The 17,231-nt window shown below is 58.1% G+C and overlaps 2 protein-coding genes across 6 annotated transcripts in view; both read left to right on the top strand.

Moving 5' to 3' along the window:
- Positions 1–264: 264 nt before the first annotated feature.
- PEX11B (peroxisomal biogenesis factor 11 beta) lies at positions 265–4,257 on the top strand. Its single transcript, XM_085560771.1, has 4 exons — positions 265–556; positions 704–819; positions 1,595–1,796; positions 2,688–4,257. Exons 1-4 carry the CDS (start codon positions 501–503, stop codon positions 3,067–3,069), a joined length of 756 nt encoding a protein of 251 aa, XP_085416897.1. The 5' UTR covers positions 265–500; the 3' UTR covers positions 3,070–4,257.
- A 147-nt stretch (positions 4,258–4,404) lies between these two features.
- ITGA10 (integrin subunit alpha 10) overlaps positions 4,405–17,231 on the top strand; it is a 24,297-nt gene continuing 11,470 nt past the window's right edge. For 4 of the 5 annotated variants that reach the window (XM_085560746.1, XM_085560745.1, XM_085560744.1 and 1 more), the window contains exons 1-16: positions 4,405–6,180; positions 6,678–6,789; positions 7,693–7,790; positions 7,897–7,976; positions 8,075–8,189; positions 8,261–8,388; positions 9,543–9,691; positions 10,976–11,126; positions 11,203–11,368; positions 11,447–11,520; positions 12,107–12,251; positions 12,542–12,690; positions 12,764–12,907; positions 13,872–14,075; positions 14,580–14,710; positions 16,462–16,631. In XM_085560746.1, coding sequence (XP_085416872.1) covers positions 6,129–6,180; positions 6,678–6,789; positions 7,693–7,790; positions 7,897–7,976; positions 8,075–8,189; positions 8,261–8,388; positions 9,543–9,691; positions 10,976–11,126; positions 11,203–11,368; positions 11,447–11,520; positions 12,107–12,251; positions 12,542–12,690; positions 12,764–12,907; positions 13,872–14,075; positions 14,580–14,710; positions 16,462–16,631 — 2,068 coding nt within the window. In that variant the 5' untranslated portion in view covers positions 4,405–6,128. Of the gene's footprint in view, positions 6,181–6,677; positions 6,790–7,692; positions 7,791–7,896; positions 7,977–8,074; positions 8,190–8,260; positions 8,389–9,542; positions 9,692–10,975; positions 11,127–11,202; positions 11,369–11,446; positions 11,521–12,024; positions 12,252–12,541; positions 12,691–12,763; positions 12,908–13,871; positions 14,076–14,579; positions 14,711–16,461; positions 16,632–17,231 lie in introns of those variants that run through there. The other variant, XM_085560747.1, reaches the window with a different exon arrangement.

The following is a 17,231-nucleotide window of genomic DNA, read 5'->3' as shown; positions in this document are numbered from 1 at the left end:
CAATCAGCGCTGCTCCGCGCCCGGCGGACCAATAGGAGCGCCGGAACGGGGCGGGGGGAGGCGGGGACATCACCAGGAAACCAATCAGAACGCCGTGCGCAGCTCGAGGGGCGGGGTCAGGGCGCGGCGCACTCGCCCACTAACACAAATAGCGGTGTGTGGCTGCGGGGGCGGGGATTTTGGTGCCATTGCCCAATCGCATTGCGGGGTTTGTTAGATTGACAAGGGAATAGACGAATCAAAACGCAGGAAGCCCGAACCAGCAGAGATGATGGTAGGGGATGACAACCACACTCTTATTGACCAGGAGAAGCGATTAATGACAAAAGAAACCAACCGAACTCTTCGATACAGATTTAGAGGCGGCGATTCCTCCCGCCGCCCATTCACGGGCTCTGTTTTGGTAGCAGCGGGCGGCTCCGCGCTCAAGCCAGCGCGAAGGAGCCGCGGGCGTAGCGGAAGTGACGCCGTTGTACCGGGCTCGGTACCGGCCCCGCGCCATGGAGGCCTGGGTGCGCTTCAGCGCCCAGAGCCAGGCCCGGGAGCGCCTCCTCAGGTGCAGCCCGGGCTCCCCGGGGGTCGGGGAGGTCCAGCAGGGGTGACAACCGAGGGTCCCAAAACCCCGGGGAGAAACGGAGCGGGGAGGCCCGCGGCACCGGGGTGATGCCGCCGGTACCGCCGCTGACTCCCTCGTTGTCCGCAGGGCCGCCCAGTACGCCTGTACCTTAGCCGGGGCCGCGCTGAGCCGCGCCGGGGGCAGCTCCGGCAGCCTGAGCCGCCTGCAGCAGCTGGAGGCTCATCTGAGCCTGGGCCGCAAGCGTGAGTGGGTTGTGAGGGGTGGGGGTTTGGGGGGGTTTGAGGAGGGGTTTGGGGGGGTTTAAGGGGGGTTTGGGGGGGGTTTGAGGGGAGTTTGGGGGGAGGTTTGAGGGGGGTTTGAGGAGGGGTTTGGGGGGGTTTCAGGAGGGGTTTGGGGGGGGTTTGGGGGGGGGTTGAGGAGGGTTTGAGGGGGTTTGAGGGGGTGTTGGGGGGGGTTTGAGGAGGGTTTGAGGGTGGGTTTGGGGGGAGGTTTGAGGAGGGTTTGAGGGGAGTTTGAGGGGGGTTTGAAGGGGGGTTTGGGGGGAGGTTTGAGGAGGGTTTGGGGGGATTTGAGGGGGGTTGGGGGGGATTTGAAGGGGGGTTTGGGGGAAGGTTTGAGGGGAGGTTTGAGGAGGGTTTGGGGGGGTTTGAGGGGGGATTTGAGGGGGGTTTGAGGGGGATTTGAAGGGGGGTTTGGGGGGAGGTTTGAGGAGGGTTTGGGGAGGGTTTGGGGGGGTTTAAGGGGGGTTGGGGGGGATTTGAAGGGGGGTTTGAGGGGAGTTTGGGGGGGGTTTGAGGGGAGTTTTGAGGAGGGTTTGAGGGGGGGTTTGAGGAGGGTTTGAGGGGAGTTTTGAGGAGGGTTTGAGGGGGGATTTGAGGAGGGTTTGAGGGGAGGTTTGAGGAAGGGTTTGGGAGGGAGGTTTGAGGGGGGGTTGAGGGGGGGTTTGAGAAAAGTTTGAGGGGGGTTCGGGGGTCCGCACCCCCTCCCCGGTGACCCCCCGGTGTCCCCCTCCCGCAGTGCTGCGCCTGGGGGGCTCGGCTGAGGCGCTGGGGGGAGCGCAGCGCTCGCTGCACCTGCCCGACCCCGTGCTGCGCTTCTGCCTCACGCTGTCCCACCTGAACCGCGCCCTGTTCCTGGCCTGCGACAACGTCCTATGGGCCGGCAAGAGCGGCCTCCTGCCCGGCCTGGCCCTGGAGAAGTGGAGCCAGAGGGCCTTCAGGTGAGCCTGGGGAGGTGGGGGGTTTGCTAAGGGGATCTGGGGGGGGAAGGCTGGAAAAGATGCCTCAGAGAGAGCAGGGAGTGGAATTCCTGAGGGGCAGCAGAGAGTGGTGATCCTGAGGGGGAGCAGGGAATGGGGGTCCTGAGGGGGAGCAAGGAATGGGGGTCCTGAGGGGGAGCAGGGAGTGGAATTCCTGAGGGGCAGCAGAGAGTGGTGATCCTGAGGGGGAGCAGGGAATGGGGGTCCTGAGGGGGAGCAAGGAATGGGGGTCCTGAGGGAGAGCAGGGAGTGGAATTCCTGAGGGGGAGCAGGGAATGGGGGTCCTGAGGGGGAGCAGGGAGTGGAATTCCTGAGGGGGAGCAGGGAGTGGAATTCCTGAGGGGGAGCAGGGAATGGGGGTCCTTATGGAGAGAAGGGAATAGGATTCCCCTGAAGAGAATAAGGAATGGGATTCCTGAGGGAGAGCTGGGAATGGGGTTCCCGTGGGCAGAATAAGGGATGAGATTCCTCAGGGAGAGCAGGGAATGATGTTCCCAAGGGAAGCAGGAAATAGAATTCCTCAGGGAGATCAGGGAGTGGGGGTCCTGAGGGGGAGCAGGAAATGGAATTCCTGAGGGTGAGCAGGGAATGGGGTTCCTCTAGAGAAAACAGAGAGTGGAATTCCCAAGAGAGGACAAGGAGTGGGGCTCCCGAGGGAGAATAAGGGAATGGAATTCCTCAGGGAGAGCAGGGAGTGGGGTTCACCTGGAGAGAATAAGGAATGCAATCCCATGAGAGAGATGAATGTGACTTTTCCATTACCCCGGGCATTTCTGTGGCTGCTGGGAGCAGCCAGAGCCTTCTGCTTCCGCTGCTTCCCTGTCTCCCACTTTCCGCCCCTGTTCTCCCCAGGTATTACCTGTTTGCTCTGGTGGTGAACCTCAGCAGGGACGCCTACGAGATCCGGCTGCTGCTGGAACGCGCCGAGGCCGCCAGGAAACGTGGCAAGAGCCCCCAAAAAAGCCCCCAAAAAAGCCCCCAGCCCCAGGCTGAGGGCAGGATCCAGCACCTCCGGCTCCAGCTGCAGCTCCAGCTGCAGCTCCTGCTGCAGGTGCTGCGGGAGAACCCTCCACTGCTGCTGGACCTGCTGAGGAATGCCTGCGACCTGGTGATCCCTCTGGAAAAGCTGGGCTTGTGCAGGAGCAGCCCTGGAATTGTGGGGTTCTGTGGGCTCACCTCCTCCGTGCTCTCCATCATCACCATCCTCCACCCCTGGCTCAAGCTGAAGCCATAGTTATCCTGGCTTCAAAAATTCACATATTTGGGAATTTTGGGGGGTTTGTGGCACCTCTGGAGGTGACTGGCTGGTGCCATTCCCATCATGCCTGACTCCTTGGAGCCACGAGGTTGCAGCGTTGGATCCCACATGGACTTCAGCTCCCAAAATGTGACTTTTCCCGCAATTTTAGAGGTTCAACGTTCCCCCTTTCTCTCTGGGAAGAGCCTTTCACGTGGAGCCAGCTAATGGAATAATTGGGGCTGGAAAATGTGGATTTGGGGCTGGAAAATGCGGATTTTGGGCTGGAAAATGTGAATCTCTTGGGGTCTCACCCCCTCCCATCATCACCGTCCTCCACCCCTGGCTCAAGCTGAAGCTGTAGTTATCCTGGGGATGTTTGGGAATTGTGGGGGTTTACCCCAAAATCGTGATTGTGGCACCTCTGGAGGTGACTGGCTGGTGCCATTCCCATCATTTCTGACTCCTTGGAGCCACGAGGTTCCAGTGTTGGATCCCACAATGGGATTTATGGGATTTTGGGACTTCAGCTCTCAAAATGTGGTTTTTTCCCCATTGACTTTTCCAGCAATTTTAGAGGTTCAACGTTCCCCCTTTCTCTCTGGGAAGAGCCTTTCACGTGGAGCCAGCTAATGGAATAATTTGGACTGGAAAATGTGGATTTGGGGCTGGAAAATGTGGATTTGGGGCTGGAAAATGCGGATTTGGTGCAGGAATATCCTCTTGAAAGTTTTTTGGGAACTCCATCAATTTTGGGAATGATTAAATTCCAGAGGCAGATTGTCCTTGCATCTGTCCCTGGGAGAGCAGGAACAGTTTTGAAAGGTTTTTTAGGAGCTGGGAATCGTGAAATTCCAGAGGCAGATTGTCCCTGCGAGAGCAGGAATATCCTCTTGCAGGTTTTTTGGGAACTCCAAAATTTTTTTGGAATGATTAAATTCCAGAGGCAGATTGCCCTTGGATCTGTCCCTGGGAAGAGCAGGAATATCCTCTGGAAGGATTTTTTGGGAGCTCCAGACTGAAACATTGCCCACTCCTGGGCTGTGCCAAAGGTTTTTTTCCCTGGGCAAAGCAGGCACTGAAGGCTTTGGAGCAGTGTGGAATTCCCAGTGGGAATTGGGATGGGTGGTGCACTCCAGGGGATCCCACAGTGTCATTAATGAAGAATTTAATTATTAAAGTGCAGCGGCCTCCTGTCCCTGTGTCCTGGGATGTTGGGAAGGGCACTGGGATGGGCTGGGAATCTGCAGAGTTTGGGCTGGGAATCTGCAGAATTTGGGCTGGGAATCTGCAGAATTTGGGCTGGGAATCTGCAGAATTTGGGCTGGGAATCTGCAGAATTTGGGCTGGGAATCTGCAGAATTTGGGCTGGAAGGGACCCAGTGGATCACTGAGGGCAGCGCCTGGTGCTGCACAGACCACGCCTAAACCTGGCTCTGATTCCCTCCTAAACCTGGTTCTGTTCCCTACCTAATCCTGGTTCTGATACTGAACCTGGTTCTGATCTCCCCCTAAACCTGGCTCTGATCCCCACCTAACCGTGGCTCTCATCCCACCCTAACCCTGGTTTTGGTACTAAATCCTGATTCTGATACTAAACCCTGGTTCTGATCCCCCCTGAACCTGGTTCTGATCCTCACCTAAACCTGGTTCTGGTACTAAACCTGGTTCTGATCCCTGCCTAAACTTGGTTCTGATACTAACCCTGGTTCTGATCCCCCTAAACCTGGTTCTGGTACTAACCCTGGTTCTGATGCCCACCTAAACCTGGTTCTGGTACTAACCCTGGTTCTGATGCCCACCTAAACCTGGTTCTGGTACTAGACCTGGTTCTGATGCCCACCTAAACCTGGTTCTGGTACTAGACCTGGTTCTGATGCCCACCTAAACCTGGTTCTGGTACTAAACCTGGTTCTGATGCCCACCTAAACCTGGTTCTGATGCCCCCCTAGACCTGGTTCTGATGCCCACCTAAACCTGGTTCTGGTACTAAACCTGGTTCTGATGCCCACCTAAACTTGGTTCTGATGCCCACCTAAACCTGGTTCTGGTACTAAACCTGGTTCTGATGCCAACCTAAACCTGGTTCTGGTACTAGTCCTGGTTCTGGTACTAAACCTGGTTCTGATGCCCACCTAAACCTGGTTCTGATGCCCACCTACACCTGGTTCTGGTACTAACCCTGGTTCTGACACTAAACCTGGCTCTGATGCCCACCTAACCCTGAACTGGGGGCACTGGGATGGACTGGGAGCACTGGGGCGGGCTGGGAATGCTGGACTGGGAGCACTGGGCTAAACTGGGCGTACCGTGCCTCGGTTTCCCCCGTGACCCACCTTCTGGGCGGGGCCGCAGCTGGAGCTGCACACTCGCTGTTTGTCTGTTTTTCTCCTCATTCCTTGGGTTGTTTTTTTATTTTTTTTTTTGGTTTTGGTTTTTTTTTTAATTCCCCCAAAAATTCCAGCCCTTCCCACAACCGCTGGCAGCACAAGTTTCCCTCTGTCCTAAAATCGCAGAGTTCGAGGTTTTTTTCCTTTTTTTTTTTTTAATTTTTTTTTTTTTTTCAAAAGCTCAGCCCGGCTGGTGGCAGTGTCACCCAGAGGACGTGGCAACCCAAAATCCAGCTAAATCCACCCAAAATCCAAACCAAAACCCCCCACCCCAAACCCCAAAACTCTTTTTTTCCACCCCCCACTCCTGACTGTCCCCACAGGTATTTGCGTGGTTTGTTATTTGGGGGAAATGCACTTTTTTTTTCACCCCATTTCCCCCCAAAAAAGTGGAAAAATCCAATTTTCAGCGTCCCCCAAACACCCGAGACCCCATCTAAAAAAAAATTTTAAAAATCCTGCACCCACCTCCTCTTTTTCCTGTGTTTTTACCACTTTGCCTGTTTTTTTCCCGAAATTTTGCCTCCCCCCACCCTCCAAAACCACATTTATTTTTAGCAGCCAATTGAAGATGAAGGAGGAGGGAAAAAATACTGAAAAAAGAGGAAAGAAAAAAGGGGAAAAAAACCCGGGATTTTGTCAAAGAGTCACCTTTGAGCTGCAGCGATGTGGGGTGTGAGGAACCTGGGCGTGCTCCTGGCGCTGCTCCTGCTCCCAGGTAAATCCCCCCGCCAAAAAATTGGGATTTATCCCAAAAATCCCCAGATTTCGGGGCAATTTCGGGCTGCTTTGGGGCTGGGTTTGGGATCAGAATTTGGGATTTGAAGAATCCCAGTGGTTCCCTTTTGAATGTCCGGTTAGGGGGGTGGATTTTGGGATAAAACCAAATTTGGTCATTACCCCCGCCCAAAATTTATTTTGGAGGTGTTTTTTTTTTTTTTTTTTTTTTTTTGAGGGTGAAAACACCAAAATTTTGGATTTAGGGCTGGTTTAAGGGAAGCGGGACGTGTAAGAGGAACTAAAACCCGGCTTGAATGGAAAATCTTATTTTGAATGGGGGATTTTTTTGTGGGGGGAAAAAAAAAAAAGGGGAATTTCCACCCTTTGCGAGTGTCGGGGGGAAACTGAGGCACGGTGGCGAGGATGTGTTTGGGGTGCTGGGGGGTTTTTTTGGGGTTCTCTCCCCTCACCCCTTCCTCGGGACCCCCTCGGCAGCGCTCGGCGAGGGTTTCAGCCTCGACGCGCGGCGCTCGCGGCTCTTCCGGGGGCCACCGGAGTCCCAGTTTGGCTACCGGGTGCTGCAGCGGGGGGGCGACGGGGACAAGTGGTGAGTGACCCCCCCCAACCCCGGGGGGGATGGGGAAACTGAGGGAGGAAAAGGGAAACTGAGGCAGGAAAAGGGAAACTGAGGGGGAAAAGGGAAACTGAGGCAGGAATGGGAAACTGAGGGGGAAAAGGGAAACTGAGGCAGGAATGGGAAACTGAGGGGGAAAAGGGAAACTGAGGCAGGAAGGGGGAACTGAGGCAGGAAGGGGGAACTGAGGGGGAAAAGGGAAACTGAGGCAGGAATGGGAAACTGAGGCAGGAAGGGGAAACTGAGGGGGAAAAGGGAAACTGAGGCAGGAATGGGAAACTGAGGCAGGAAAAGGGAAACTGAGGCAGGAATGGGAAACTGAGGGGGAAAAGGGAAACTGAGGCAGGAATGGGAAACTGAGGGGGGAAAGGGAAACTGAGGCAGGAAGGGGGAACTGAGGCAGGAAGGGGGAACTGAGGCAGGAAGGGGAAACTGAGGCGGGAATGGGAAACTGAGGCAGGAAGGGGAAACTGAGGCAGGAATAGGAAACTGAGGCGGGAAGGGGAAACTGAGGCGGGAAGGGGAAACTGAGGCAGGAATAGGAAACTAAGGCAGGAATGGGAAACTGAGGCAGGAATGGGAAACTGAGGCAGGAAGGGGAAACTGAGGCGGGAAGGGGAAACTGAGGCGGGAAGGGGAAACTGAGGCGGAAAGCGGGAAACTGAGGGGGGAAAGGGGAAACTGAGGCAGGAAGGGGGAAACTGAGGCAGGAAAAGGGAAACTGAGGCAGGGAGGGTAGGAGCAGGAGACTGGACAGACGGACGGATGGGAAGTGGTGTGTGGGTGGCACAGCCTGGCACGGGCCCCCCAAAAACGTTGCCGGGGAGGGCGAGGGGGGGTGGTGACATCCCCGATGTCCCCTCTGTGTCCCCCCAGGCTGCTGGTGGGGGCCCCGTGGGACGGGGATGGCCGAGGTGACATCTACAAGTGCGACGTGGGACCCCAAAACTCCTCCTGTGCCAAGGCCAACCTCGGTACTGGGCGGGGCGGGGGGTTTGGAGGGGTGCGACAGTGAGATTTGGGGGTTTTGGGGGTGATGACCCCCCCAAAACCCCCAAATTTTGGGCTTTTGTCCCCAAGGGGCGGCGGTTCCGTGGCTCAGGAGCAGCACCGGCCACCTGGGGATGACGCTGGTGGAGTCCAAGGATGGGGGGTTTGTGGTGAGCGGAGGGAAACTGAGGCAGGAGTTGGTGGGGAGGGGAGATGATGTCACTGCCGCCTCATGTCACCGCCATCTTGTCCCCACCCCCAAAAAAAGGCGTGCGCCCCGCTTTGGTCCCAGGAATGTGGCACCTCCACCTTCAGCTCCGGCCGCTGCGTCCGGCTCGACGAGGAGCTCCAGCCCGTGGGCACCATCGCGCCCACAGCCCAGCGTGAGTGGGGTGGCACCCGCCGGCACGCCCTGGCGCGTGCCACCCCCCGGTGTCACCGTGTCCCCTGCCAGGTTGTTCTACCTACATGGACATCGTCCTGGTTCTGGATGGCTCCAACAGCATCTACCCCTGGGAGGAGGTGCAAGCCTTCCTTGGGAACATCTTGGCACGCTTCTTCATCGGCCCCGGGCAGACCCAGGTTGGGGCCTGGCACCTTGGTGGCACCGCCGTGGTGTCCCCAAGGCTGGGCTGGTGTCCCCAGGGGAAGGGGGTTGTCTCCAGGGCAGTGCTGTTGTGCCTGGGGTGGTGCCAGGCGTGGGGTCATTGTCCTTAGGGTGATGCCATCATCCCTTGGGGTGATGCCAGCTTTGGGGTCACTGTCCCTGTCCTTGGGTGATGGCATTGTCCTTGGGGTGATGGCATTGTCCTTAGGGTGATGCCAGCCTTGGGGTGATGGCATTGTCCCTGGGATGATGGCATTGTCCTTGGGGTGATGGCATTGTCCTTAGGGTGATGCCAGCCTTGGGGTGATGGCATTGTCCCTGGGATGATGGCATTGTCCTTGGGGTGATGGCATTGTCCTTAGGGTGATGCCAGCCTTGGGGTGATGGCATCGTCCCTGGGGTGATGGCATTGTCCCTTGGGGTGATGGCATTGTCCTTAGGGTGATGCCAGCCTTGGGGTGATGGCATCGTCCCTGGGGTGGTGTCGACCTTGGGGTGATGGCATTGTCCCTTGGGGTGATGGCATTGTCCCTTGGGGTGATGGCATTGTCACTGGGGTGGTGTCAGCCTTGGGGTGATGGCATTGTCCCTTGGGGTGACAGGATTGTCCCTGGGGTGATGGCATTGTCACTGGGGTGATGGCATTGTCACTGGGGTGATGGCATTGTCCCTTGGGGTGATGCCCTGGGGTTTGAGGGATGTCCCTGTGGACTTTGGAGGTTTCCTGTGGGTTTGGGTGTTCCCTGTGGGTTAGAAGGGTCCCTGGGGGTTTAAGAGATGTCCCTAGGTGGGTTTGGGTGTTCCCTGGGTGGGTTTGGGTGTTCCCTGTGGGTTTGGGGATTCCCTGGGGGTTTGGGGGTTCCCTGGGGATTCTCTGTGGGTTTGGGGGTTCCCTGGGGATTCCCTGGGAGTTTGGGGGTTCCCTGTGGGTTTAGGGGCTCCCTTTGGGTTAGAAGGGTCCCTGGGGGTTTAAGAGATGTCCCTGGGTGGGTTTGGGTGTTCCCTGGGTGGGTTTGGGGATTCCCTGGGGGTTTGGGGGTTCCCTGGGGATTCCCTGTGGGTTTGGGGGTTCCCTGCAGGTTAAGGGAGGTTTCGGGGCTCCCTCTGGCTCTGACTGTCCCCGTTGCAGGTGGGGGTGCTGCAGTACGGGGAGCAGCTGGTGCAGGAGTGGGCGCTGGGGCAGCACCCCACAACCCAGAGCCTGCTGGAGGCCGCGCGGAACCTGACGCGGCAGGAGGGGAGGGAGACCAGGACGGCCATGGCCATCCGGGAGGCATGGTGGGCTCTGGGGTGGGGCACGGGGCACGACTGGGGTCAGAGCTGGATTTAGGGGCTAGGCTGGGGTCGGGATTTGCATCAGGATCGGGTTTGGAATTGGTGTTGGGGTTGGGATCAAGTCAGGATTTGGATTGGGCATGGGGAACGACTGGGACTGGGATTGGGAGAGGGAGTGGGGCTGGGATTGGGGTCAGAGTTGGATTTAGGGGCTAGGCTGGGGTTGGGATTTGGATAAGGATTGGGTTTGGAATTGGTGTTGGGGTTGGGATCAAGTCAGGATTTGTATTGGGCATGGGGCATGACTGGGACTGGGATTGGGGTCGGGATTGGGAGTGGGGCTGGGATTGCGGTCAGAGTTGGATTTAGGGGCTAGGATGGGGTCAGGATTTGGATCAGGATTGGGTTTGGAATTGGTATCGGGCTTGGGATCAAGTCAGGATTTGTATTGGGCATGGGGAACGACTGGGGCTAGGCTGGGGTCGGGATTTGAATAAGGTTTGGGTTTGGAATTGGTGTCAGGTTTAGCATCAAGTTAGGATTTGGATTGGGGTTGGGGTTAGAATTGGAGTCAGAGTTGGGATTAGAGTCTAGGTTGGGATGGGGATTTGAATAAGGGTTGGGATTAGAATTGGTATCAGGTTTGGGATGAAGTCAAGATTTGGATTGGGAATGGGGCACGACTGGGGCTGGGATTGGGAGAGGGAGTGGGGCAGGGATTTGGGTCAGAATTGGGATTAAGGCCTTGGATGGGATCGGGATTTGAGTAAGGATTGGGATTGGAACGGGTATCAGTCTTGGGATCAAGTCAGGATTTTGATTGGGTTTGGGGTTGGGAGTGGGGCTGGGATAACGATCAGAGTTGGGACTAGGGTCTGGATTGGGATCGGGTTTGGAATTGATATCAGGCTTGGGATCAAGTCAGGATTTGGAATGGGGTTGGGAGAGAGAGTGGGGCTGGGATGAGGATCAGAGTTGGGACTAGGGTCTAGATTGGGATTGGGATTGATATCAGCCTTGGGATCAAGTCAGGATTGGACTAGGGTCAGAGCTGGGTTTAGGATCTAGGTTGGGGTCGGGGTTTGAATAAAGACCGGGTTGGGACTAGTGTCTAGATTGGGATTGGGATTGATATCAGCCTTGGGATCAAGTCAGGATTTGGACTAGGGTCAGAGCTGGGTTTAGGATCTAGGTCGGGGTCGGGATTTGAATAAAGACCGGGTTTGGACTGGGTGTAGTTTAGGATGGGCATGCCCAGGGGCTGATTCTCCAGCCACGTCCCCGCAGCACCCAGTCCTTCAGCCCGGCGCGGGGCGGGCGCCCGGGGGCCGCGCGGCTGCTGCTGGTGGTGACGGACGGCGAGTCCCACGACGGCGACGAGCTGCCCGCGGCGCTGGCCGAGTGCGACCGCCACAACGTCACCCGCTACGCCATCGCCGTGAGGGCCCTGCCAGCCATCCCCACCGCCCCTGCCTTCCCCTGGAGCTCCTACTGACCCCCCGTCCCTCCCGCAGGTGCTGGGCCATTACCTGCGGCGGCAGCAGGATCCCGAGGATTTCATCCGGGAGATCAAATCCATCGCCAGCGACCCTGACGAGAAGTATTTCTTCAATGTCACGGATGAGGCCGCCCTCAACGACATCGTGGATGCTCTGGGAGATCGGATCTTCAGCCTGGAAGGTGCTGCTTGGAGGCTGGGGTGTGGGAAGGGCTGGAAGCACAGCTGGAGGAGCTGAGTCTCATTCCTCCTGCGTTCAGGCACCCACGGTGACAATGAGAGCGCCTTCGAGCTGGAGATGTCCCAGATCGGCTTTTCCATCCACCACCTCGAGGTGAGCCTGTCCCTGTCGAGTCAGAAATGGCACAAATCAGGAGGAGGAGTCCTCTTTGTTAGGACACTCATTAATTTTTATATTCTAGATTGCTGCTGGTGGACCTGATTTGTCCTTTAATCGAAACACCTTTGGCTAATTAAGAAGCCACCCTTTGGTGATCAACCTTGCTCTAAACATCACCTAGCACACCTTAACATGATCCCAAACACCAGAAGCAGCAAGTTAAGATAAAAATTATTATAATTCTTTTCTCTGAGCTTCTCACAGCCACCTTTGGTAATCAAATTACCAAAGCCACCCTTTGGTGATCAACCTTACTGTAAACATCACCTAGCACACCTTAACATGATCCCAAACACCAGGTGCATCAACTTAACAATTATATAGTAATTATAATAATTTTTGTCGTATCATAATGATTATAATTATTTTCTCGGAGCTTCTCACAGCCTTTCCCAGAAGGAAACTTTCCCTTTCCCTGGGAAAGCTGTCTGTTTCCAGGTGGAAAACAACCCTGAGCCCATCTCATTGGTGCTTGGGGACACTGAGGCACTGTGGTGACGTGTCCCACCCATCCCGGCAGGACGGGATCCTCTTCGGGATGGTCGGAGCCCACGGCTGGCAGGGGGGTGTGCTGGAGGAGAGGCGGAGGGGCCGCGTGGTTCCAGCCCGGGAAGCGTTCCAGGAGGAATTCCCGCTGCAGCTGAAGAACCACGCGGCCTACCTGGGTATGGGCATGGCCCTGGGGATGCGTCCACCTCGAGATTTGGGATCAGTCGGGGGTTCTCTGTGGCCTGGAGATCGGGGGTGGAGTGGGGATGCTTCGTGGAATGGATATTGGGGGGGGGCTTGGTGATGCAGAAATGCTCCATGGCCTGGATATTTGGGATGTCCTGGAAATTTGGGGTGCCCTGAGGACGCTCCGGGGATACCCCAAACCTGGCTGTTTGGGGTGTCCCAGGAACACCCCATCTCCCTGGGGCTGTGCCTCCCTCTGAGCCCGTTTTTCCCCCCGCAGGGTACTCGGTGTCCTCGCTGCAGCTCCCGGGGGGGCAGCGCCTGTTGGTGGCCGGTGCCCCTCGCTTCCAGCACAAGGGCAAGGTCGTCCTCTTCCAGCTGGACCCCACGGGCGCCGTGACGGTGGCCCAGGCGCTGATGGGGGACCAGGTGAGGGGTGCCGGGGGGAGTTCGGGCCCGCTACCCCTCCCCAGCTCAGCCTCACAGCCCCTTGCACCCCCAGATCGGCTCCTACTTCGGCAGCGAGGTGCTGGCCCTGGACCTGGAGGGAGATGGGGACAGCGAGCTGCTGCTGGTGGCAGCGCCCACCTACCTGGGGGGCCAGAGCAGGGAGATGGGGAGGGTCTACGTGTACCGCGTGGGGCAGGTGAGAGGGCTGGAGTGGGGCAGGTGAGAGGGATGGGGATTGGGATGCACTGGGACACACTGGGGCAGGGGACTGGGATGCACTGGGATGCACTGGGGTGCATTGGGATGCACTGGGATGCACTGGGGTGCATTGGGATGCACTGGGATGCACTGGGGTGCATTGGGATGCACTGGGGCACACTGGGGCAGGGGACTGGGATGTACTGGAATGCACTGGGGCGCACTGGGATGCACTGGGATGCACTGGGGTGCATTGGGATGCACTGGGGCACACTGGGGCGCACTGGGGCGCACTGGGGCACACTGGGGCGCACTGGGGCGCACTGGGATGCACTGGGGCACACTGGGATGCACTGGGATAGGGGACTGGGGTGCACTGGGGTGCACTGGGATGCACTGGGGCACACTGGGATGCACTGGGGCGCACTGGGGCACACTGGAATGCACTGGGATAGGGGATTGGGATGCACTGGGGCACACTGGGATGTACTGAGATGCACTGGGGCAGGGAACTGGGATGCACTGGGACGCACTGGGGCAGGGAACTGGGATGCACTGGGTCACACTGGGGCACACTGGGGCGCACTGGGGGGTGCACTGGTGCAGGGAACTGGGATGCACTGGGTCACACTGGGATGCACTGGGGCGCACTGGGATGTACTGGGGCGCACTGGGGCACACTGGGGCACACTGGGGCGCACTGGGGCAGGGAACTGGGATGCACTGGGTCACACTGGGATGCACTGGGATGTACTGGGGTGCACTGGGATGCACTGGGGCAGGGAACTGGGATGCACTGGGGCACACTGGGGCACACCGGGGCAGGGAACCGGGAGGACCAGCAGGACGCAGAGGGACCGAGGCCATTTGAGGCGATCGGGGGGAACACAGCGGCATTGAGGGGGGGGGTCCCCGTCCCGTGGGGGTACCGAGGGACCCCCCACCCCACCCCACGCCCCCAGGACCGCCTGAGCCCCGTGGGGTCGCTGCACCCCGAGCCGAGCCCGCAGGATTCCCGGTTCGGCTCCGCCCTGGGCGCGGTGCCCAACCTGAGCCAGGACGGGCTGGCCGGGGCCGTGGTGGGGGCTCCGCTGGAGGACGAGCACCGCGGGGCTCTCTACGTGTTCCACATTGCCCCGGGCTCCCTCCTGCCCCGCTACAAGCAGGTGAGACGCTGGGAGGGGTTGTGAGCACGGCCCTGCACGATGCCAAAATTTGTGGGAAATGGATTTGTGGAGGATTTGCAAAGCCCAGCAGAAGGCTCGCATCTGTATGCAAATTTTGAGATGAGAAATGCTGGTTTAGGAATGTTATAGAATAGGACAGATATTGTTGAGAGAGAAATGGAAATAGAAACATGTTTCAAAGGGTGGTTTTTATTGCAAAAAAAGACTACATACTTTGGAGAAATAGAACTATGCATGAGAGGTAATTTTAAATTATTTGCTTTGAAGTATTTACAGCATGGTGTAGCAAAAGCTGCTCAACCAAGAAACACTTAGAGTGTATTGTAATTAGGAAATAATTAGCTTCTAATTGTGATGGCGTGAATTATAACATCTGTATTGTTTCACCCTTCACATGGGACTAAAACCAGAAGTTTTTAAAACACCTCTCTGGGTCCGAAAAGGGGGATTTTGTTTTAATCCAACAAAAACTCCCGTTCCCAGCGCATTGAGGCAGCGGTGCTGGGCTGGAGCCTCCGGTACTTCGGGATCAGTGTGGATGGACGGGTGGACATGGACGGGGACGGGCTGGTGGACGTGGCCGTGGGGGCGCAGGGGGCGGCCGTGCTGCTGCGGTGAGTGGGGGTCAGGGGCTCGGGGACAGGGACACCCCGGGGACAGGGACACCCTGGGGACAGGGACACGGAGAGGGGACAGGGACATGGAGAGGGGACAGGGACACGGAGAGGGGACAGGGACACCCTGGGGACAGGGACATGGAGAGGGGACAGGGACATGGAGAGGGGACAGGGACACGGAGAGGGGACAGGGACACCCCGGGGACAGGGACACCCTGGGGACAGGGACACCCCGGGGACAGGGACATGGAGAGGGGACAGGGACACGGAGAGGGGACAGGGACACGGAGAGGGGACAGGGACACCCCAGGGACAGGGACATGGAGAGGGGACAGGGACACGGAGAGGGGACAGGGACACCCCAGGGACAGGGACATGGAGAGGGGACAGGGACATGGAGAGGGGACAGGGACACCCCGGGGACAGGGACATGGAGAGGGGACAGGGACAGGGAGAGGAGACAGGGACACTCCAGGTCAGGGACATGGTGAGGGGACAGGGACATGGAAAAGGGACAGGGACACCTCAGGAATAGGGACATGGAGAAGGGACAGGGACATAGAAAGGGGACAGGGACACCTCAGGAATAGGGACATGGAGAGGGGACAGGGACATGGAGAGGGGACAGGGACACCCTGGGAATAGCGACATGGAGAAGGGACAGGGACATGGAGAGGGGACAGGGACACCTCAGGAATAGGGACATGGAGAGGGGACAGGGACATGGAGAGGGGACAGGGACACCCCCGGGTCAGGGACATGGAAAAGGGACAGGGACATCCCCGGGTCAAAGACAGGGACACCCTGGGATCAGGGACATGGAGAGGGGACAGGGACATGAAAAAGGGATAGGGATACCCTGGATCAGGGACATGGAGAGGGGCCAGGGACATTTAGGAGGGACAGGGACATGGAGAGGGGACAGGGACACCTCAGGAATAGGGACATGGAGAGGGGACAGGGACATGGAGAGGGGACAGGGACACCCCCGGGTCAGGGACATGGAAAAGGGACAGGGACATCCCCGGGTCAAAGACAGGGACACCCTGGGATCAGGGACATGGAGAGGGGACAGGGACATGAAAAAGGGATAGGGATACCCTGGATCAGGGACATGGAGAGGGGCCAGGGACATTTAGGAGGGACAGGGACATGGAGAGGGGACAGGGACACCCTGGGAATAGGGACATGGAGAGGGGACAGGGACATAGAGAAGGACAGGGACACCCTGGGAACAGGGTCATGTGGGCCATGGGGACATTCAAGGGGAAAGGGACCCTATGCCTCAGTTTCCTCCCGTGAGAACCTGGGACGCTCCCAGGATCGTCCCAGGGCTCTCCATTCACAGAGTCACAGAATCACTGGGTTGGAAGAGACCTCCAAGACCATCGAGTCCAACCCAGCCCTAACACCTACTCCAGGGAGTAAAGAGGAGTCCCAGAGGAGAAGGAGATCCAGGGTCTCATGGTGGGGGATTTTAAACCCAGGGGCAGAGGAGAGGGAGCACAACCACAACTGATGAGAGGGGCCAGGGGAGGAACTGACCTGGGGTAAGACCACCACCACGGGGCCTTAGAGGAGAGGTGATACAAACAACCCGCGTGATACCAACAAACCACTCAGTTCCACATAAAAACCTCTCGGTGCAAAATTCCAGTGCACAATAATAACGACATGAACGACTCGGGGCAAACACAACCGTGTCCCTGTCCCCACGCTGAGCTGCCGGGTGTGACTGTGTCCCTCAGGTCCCGCTGGATCATCCGGGTGTCCGCGGGGGTGTCGGTGGAGCCGGCGGCCGTCAGCGTCACCCGGCGGAACTGCCGGCGCGGCGGCTCCGGCGCCGTCTGCCTCCGCGCCAGGATCTGCTTCCGCGGCCAGAGCCGCGCGCGGAGAGGCCCCGGGGACGTGGATGTGGGTGAGTGAGGGCTTGGGGGGGCTGCAGGGTGCTGGGAGTGTCCTTGGAGCATCCCTGGCCGTGCCTGGAGCAGCCCAGAGCGGCCCAAAGGGTCCTGGAGCATCCCAAAGGGTCCTGGGAGTGTCCTTGGAGCATCCCAAAGGGTCCTGGAGCATCCCAAAGGGTCCTGGGAGTGTCCTTGGAGCATCCCAAAGGGTCTTGGGAGTGTCCTTGGAGCATCCCAAAGGGTCTTGGGAGTGTCCTTGGAGCATCCCTGGCTGTGCCTGAAGCAGTCCAGATCGGCCCAAAGGGTCCTGGAGCATCCCAAAGGGGTCTGGAGCATCCCAAAGAGTCCTGGAGCATCCCAGAGCATCCCAAAGGATTCTGGAGCACCCCTGGCTGTGCCTAGAGCATCCAGAGCATCCCAAAGGCTCCAGCAGCATCCCTGGAGCATTCCAAAGGGTTCTGGAGCATCCCAGAGCACCCCAAAGGGTTCTGGAGCATTGCTGGCTGTGCCTGGAGCATCCCAGAGCATCCCAAAGGCTCCTGCAGCATCCCTGGAGCATCCCAAAGAGTCCTGGATCACCCCTGGAGCATCCTGCAGTGTCCCTTGAATATCAA

Source organism: Lonchura striata, chromosome 25 (assembly GCF_050655825.1).
Source record: "Lonchura striata isolate lonStrDom1 chromosome 25, ASM5065582v1, whole genome shotgun sequence".
NCBI lineage: Eukaryota > Metazoa > Chordata > Aves > Passeriformes > Estrildidae > Lonchura > Lonchura striata.
The sequence above is the reverse complement of the archived record's forward strand: the minus strand, read 5'-3'. Positions and strand labels throughout refer to the sequence as shown.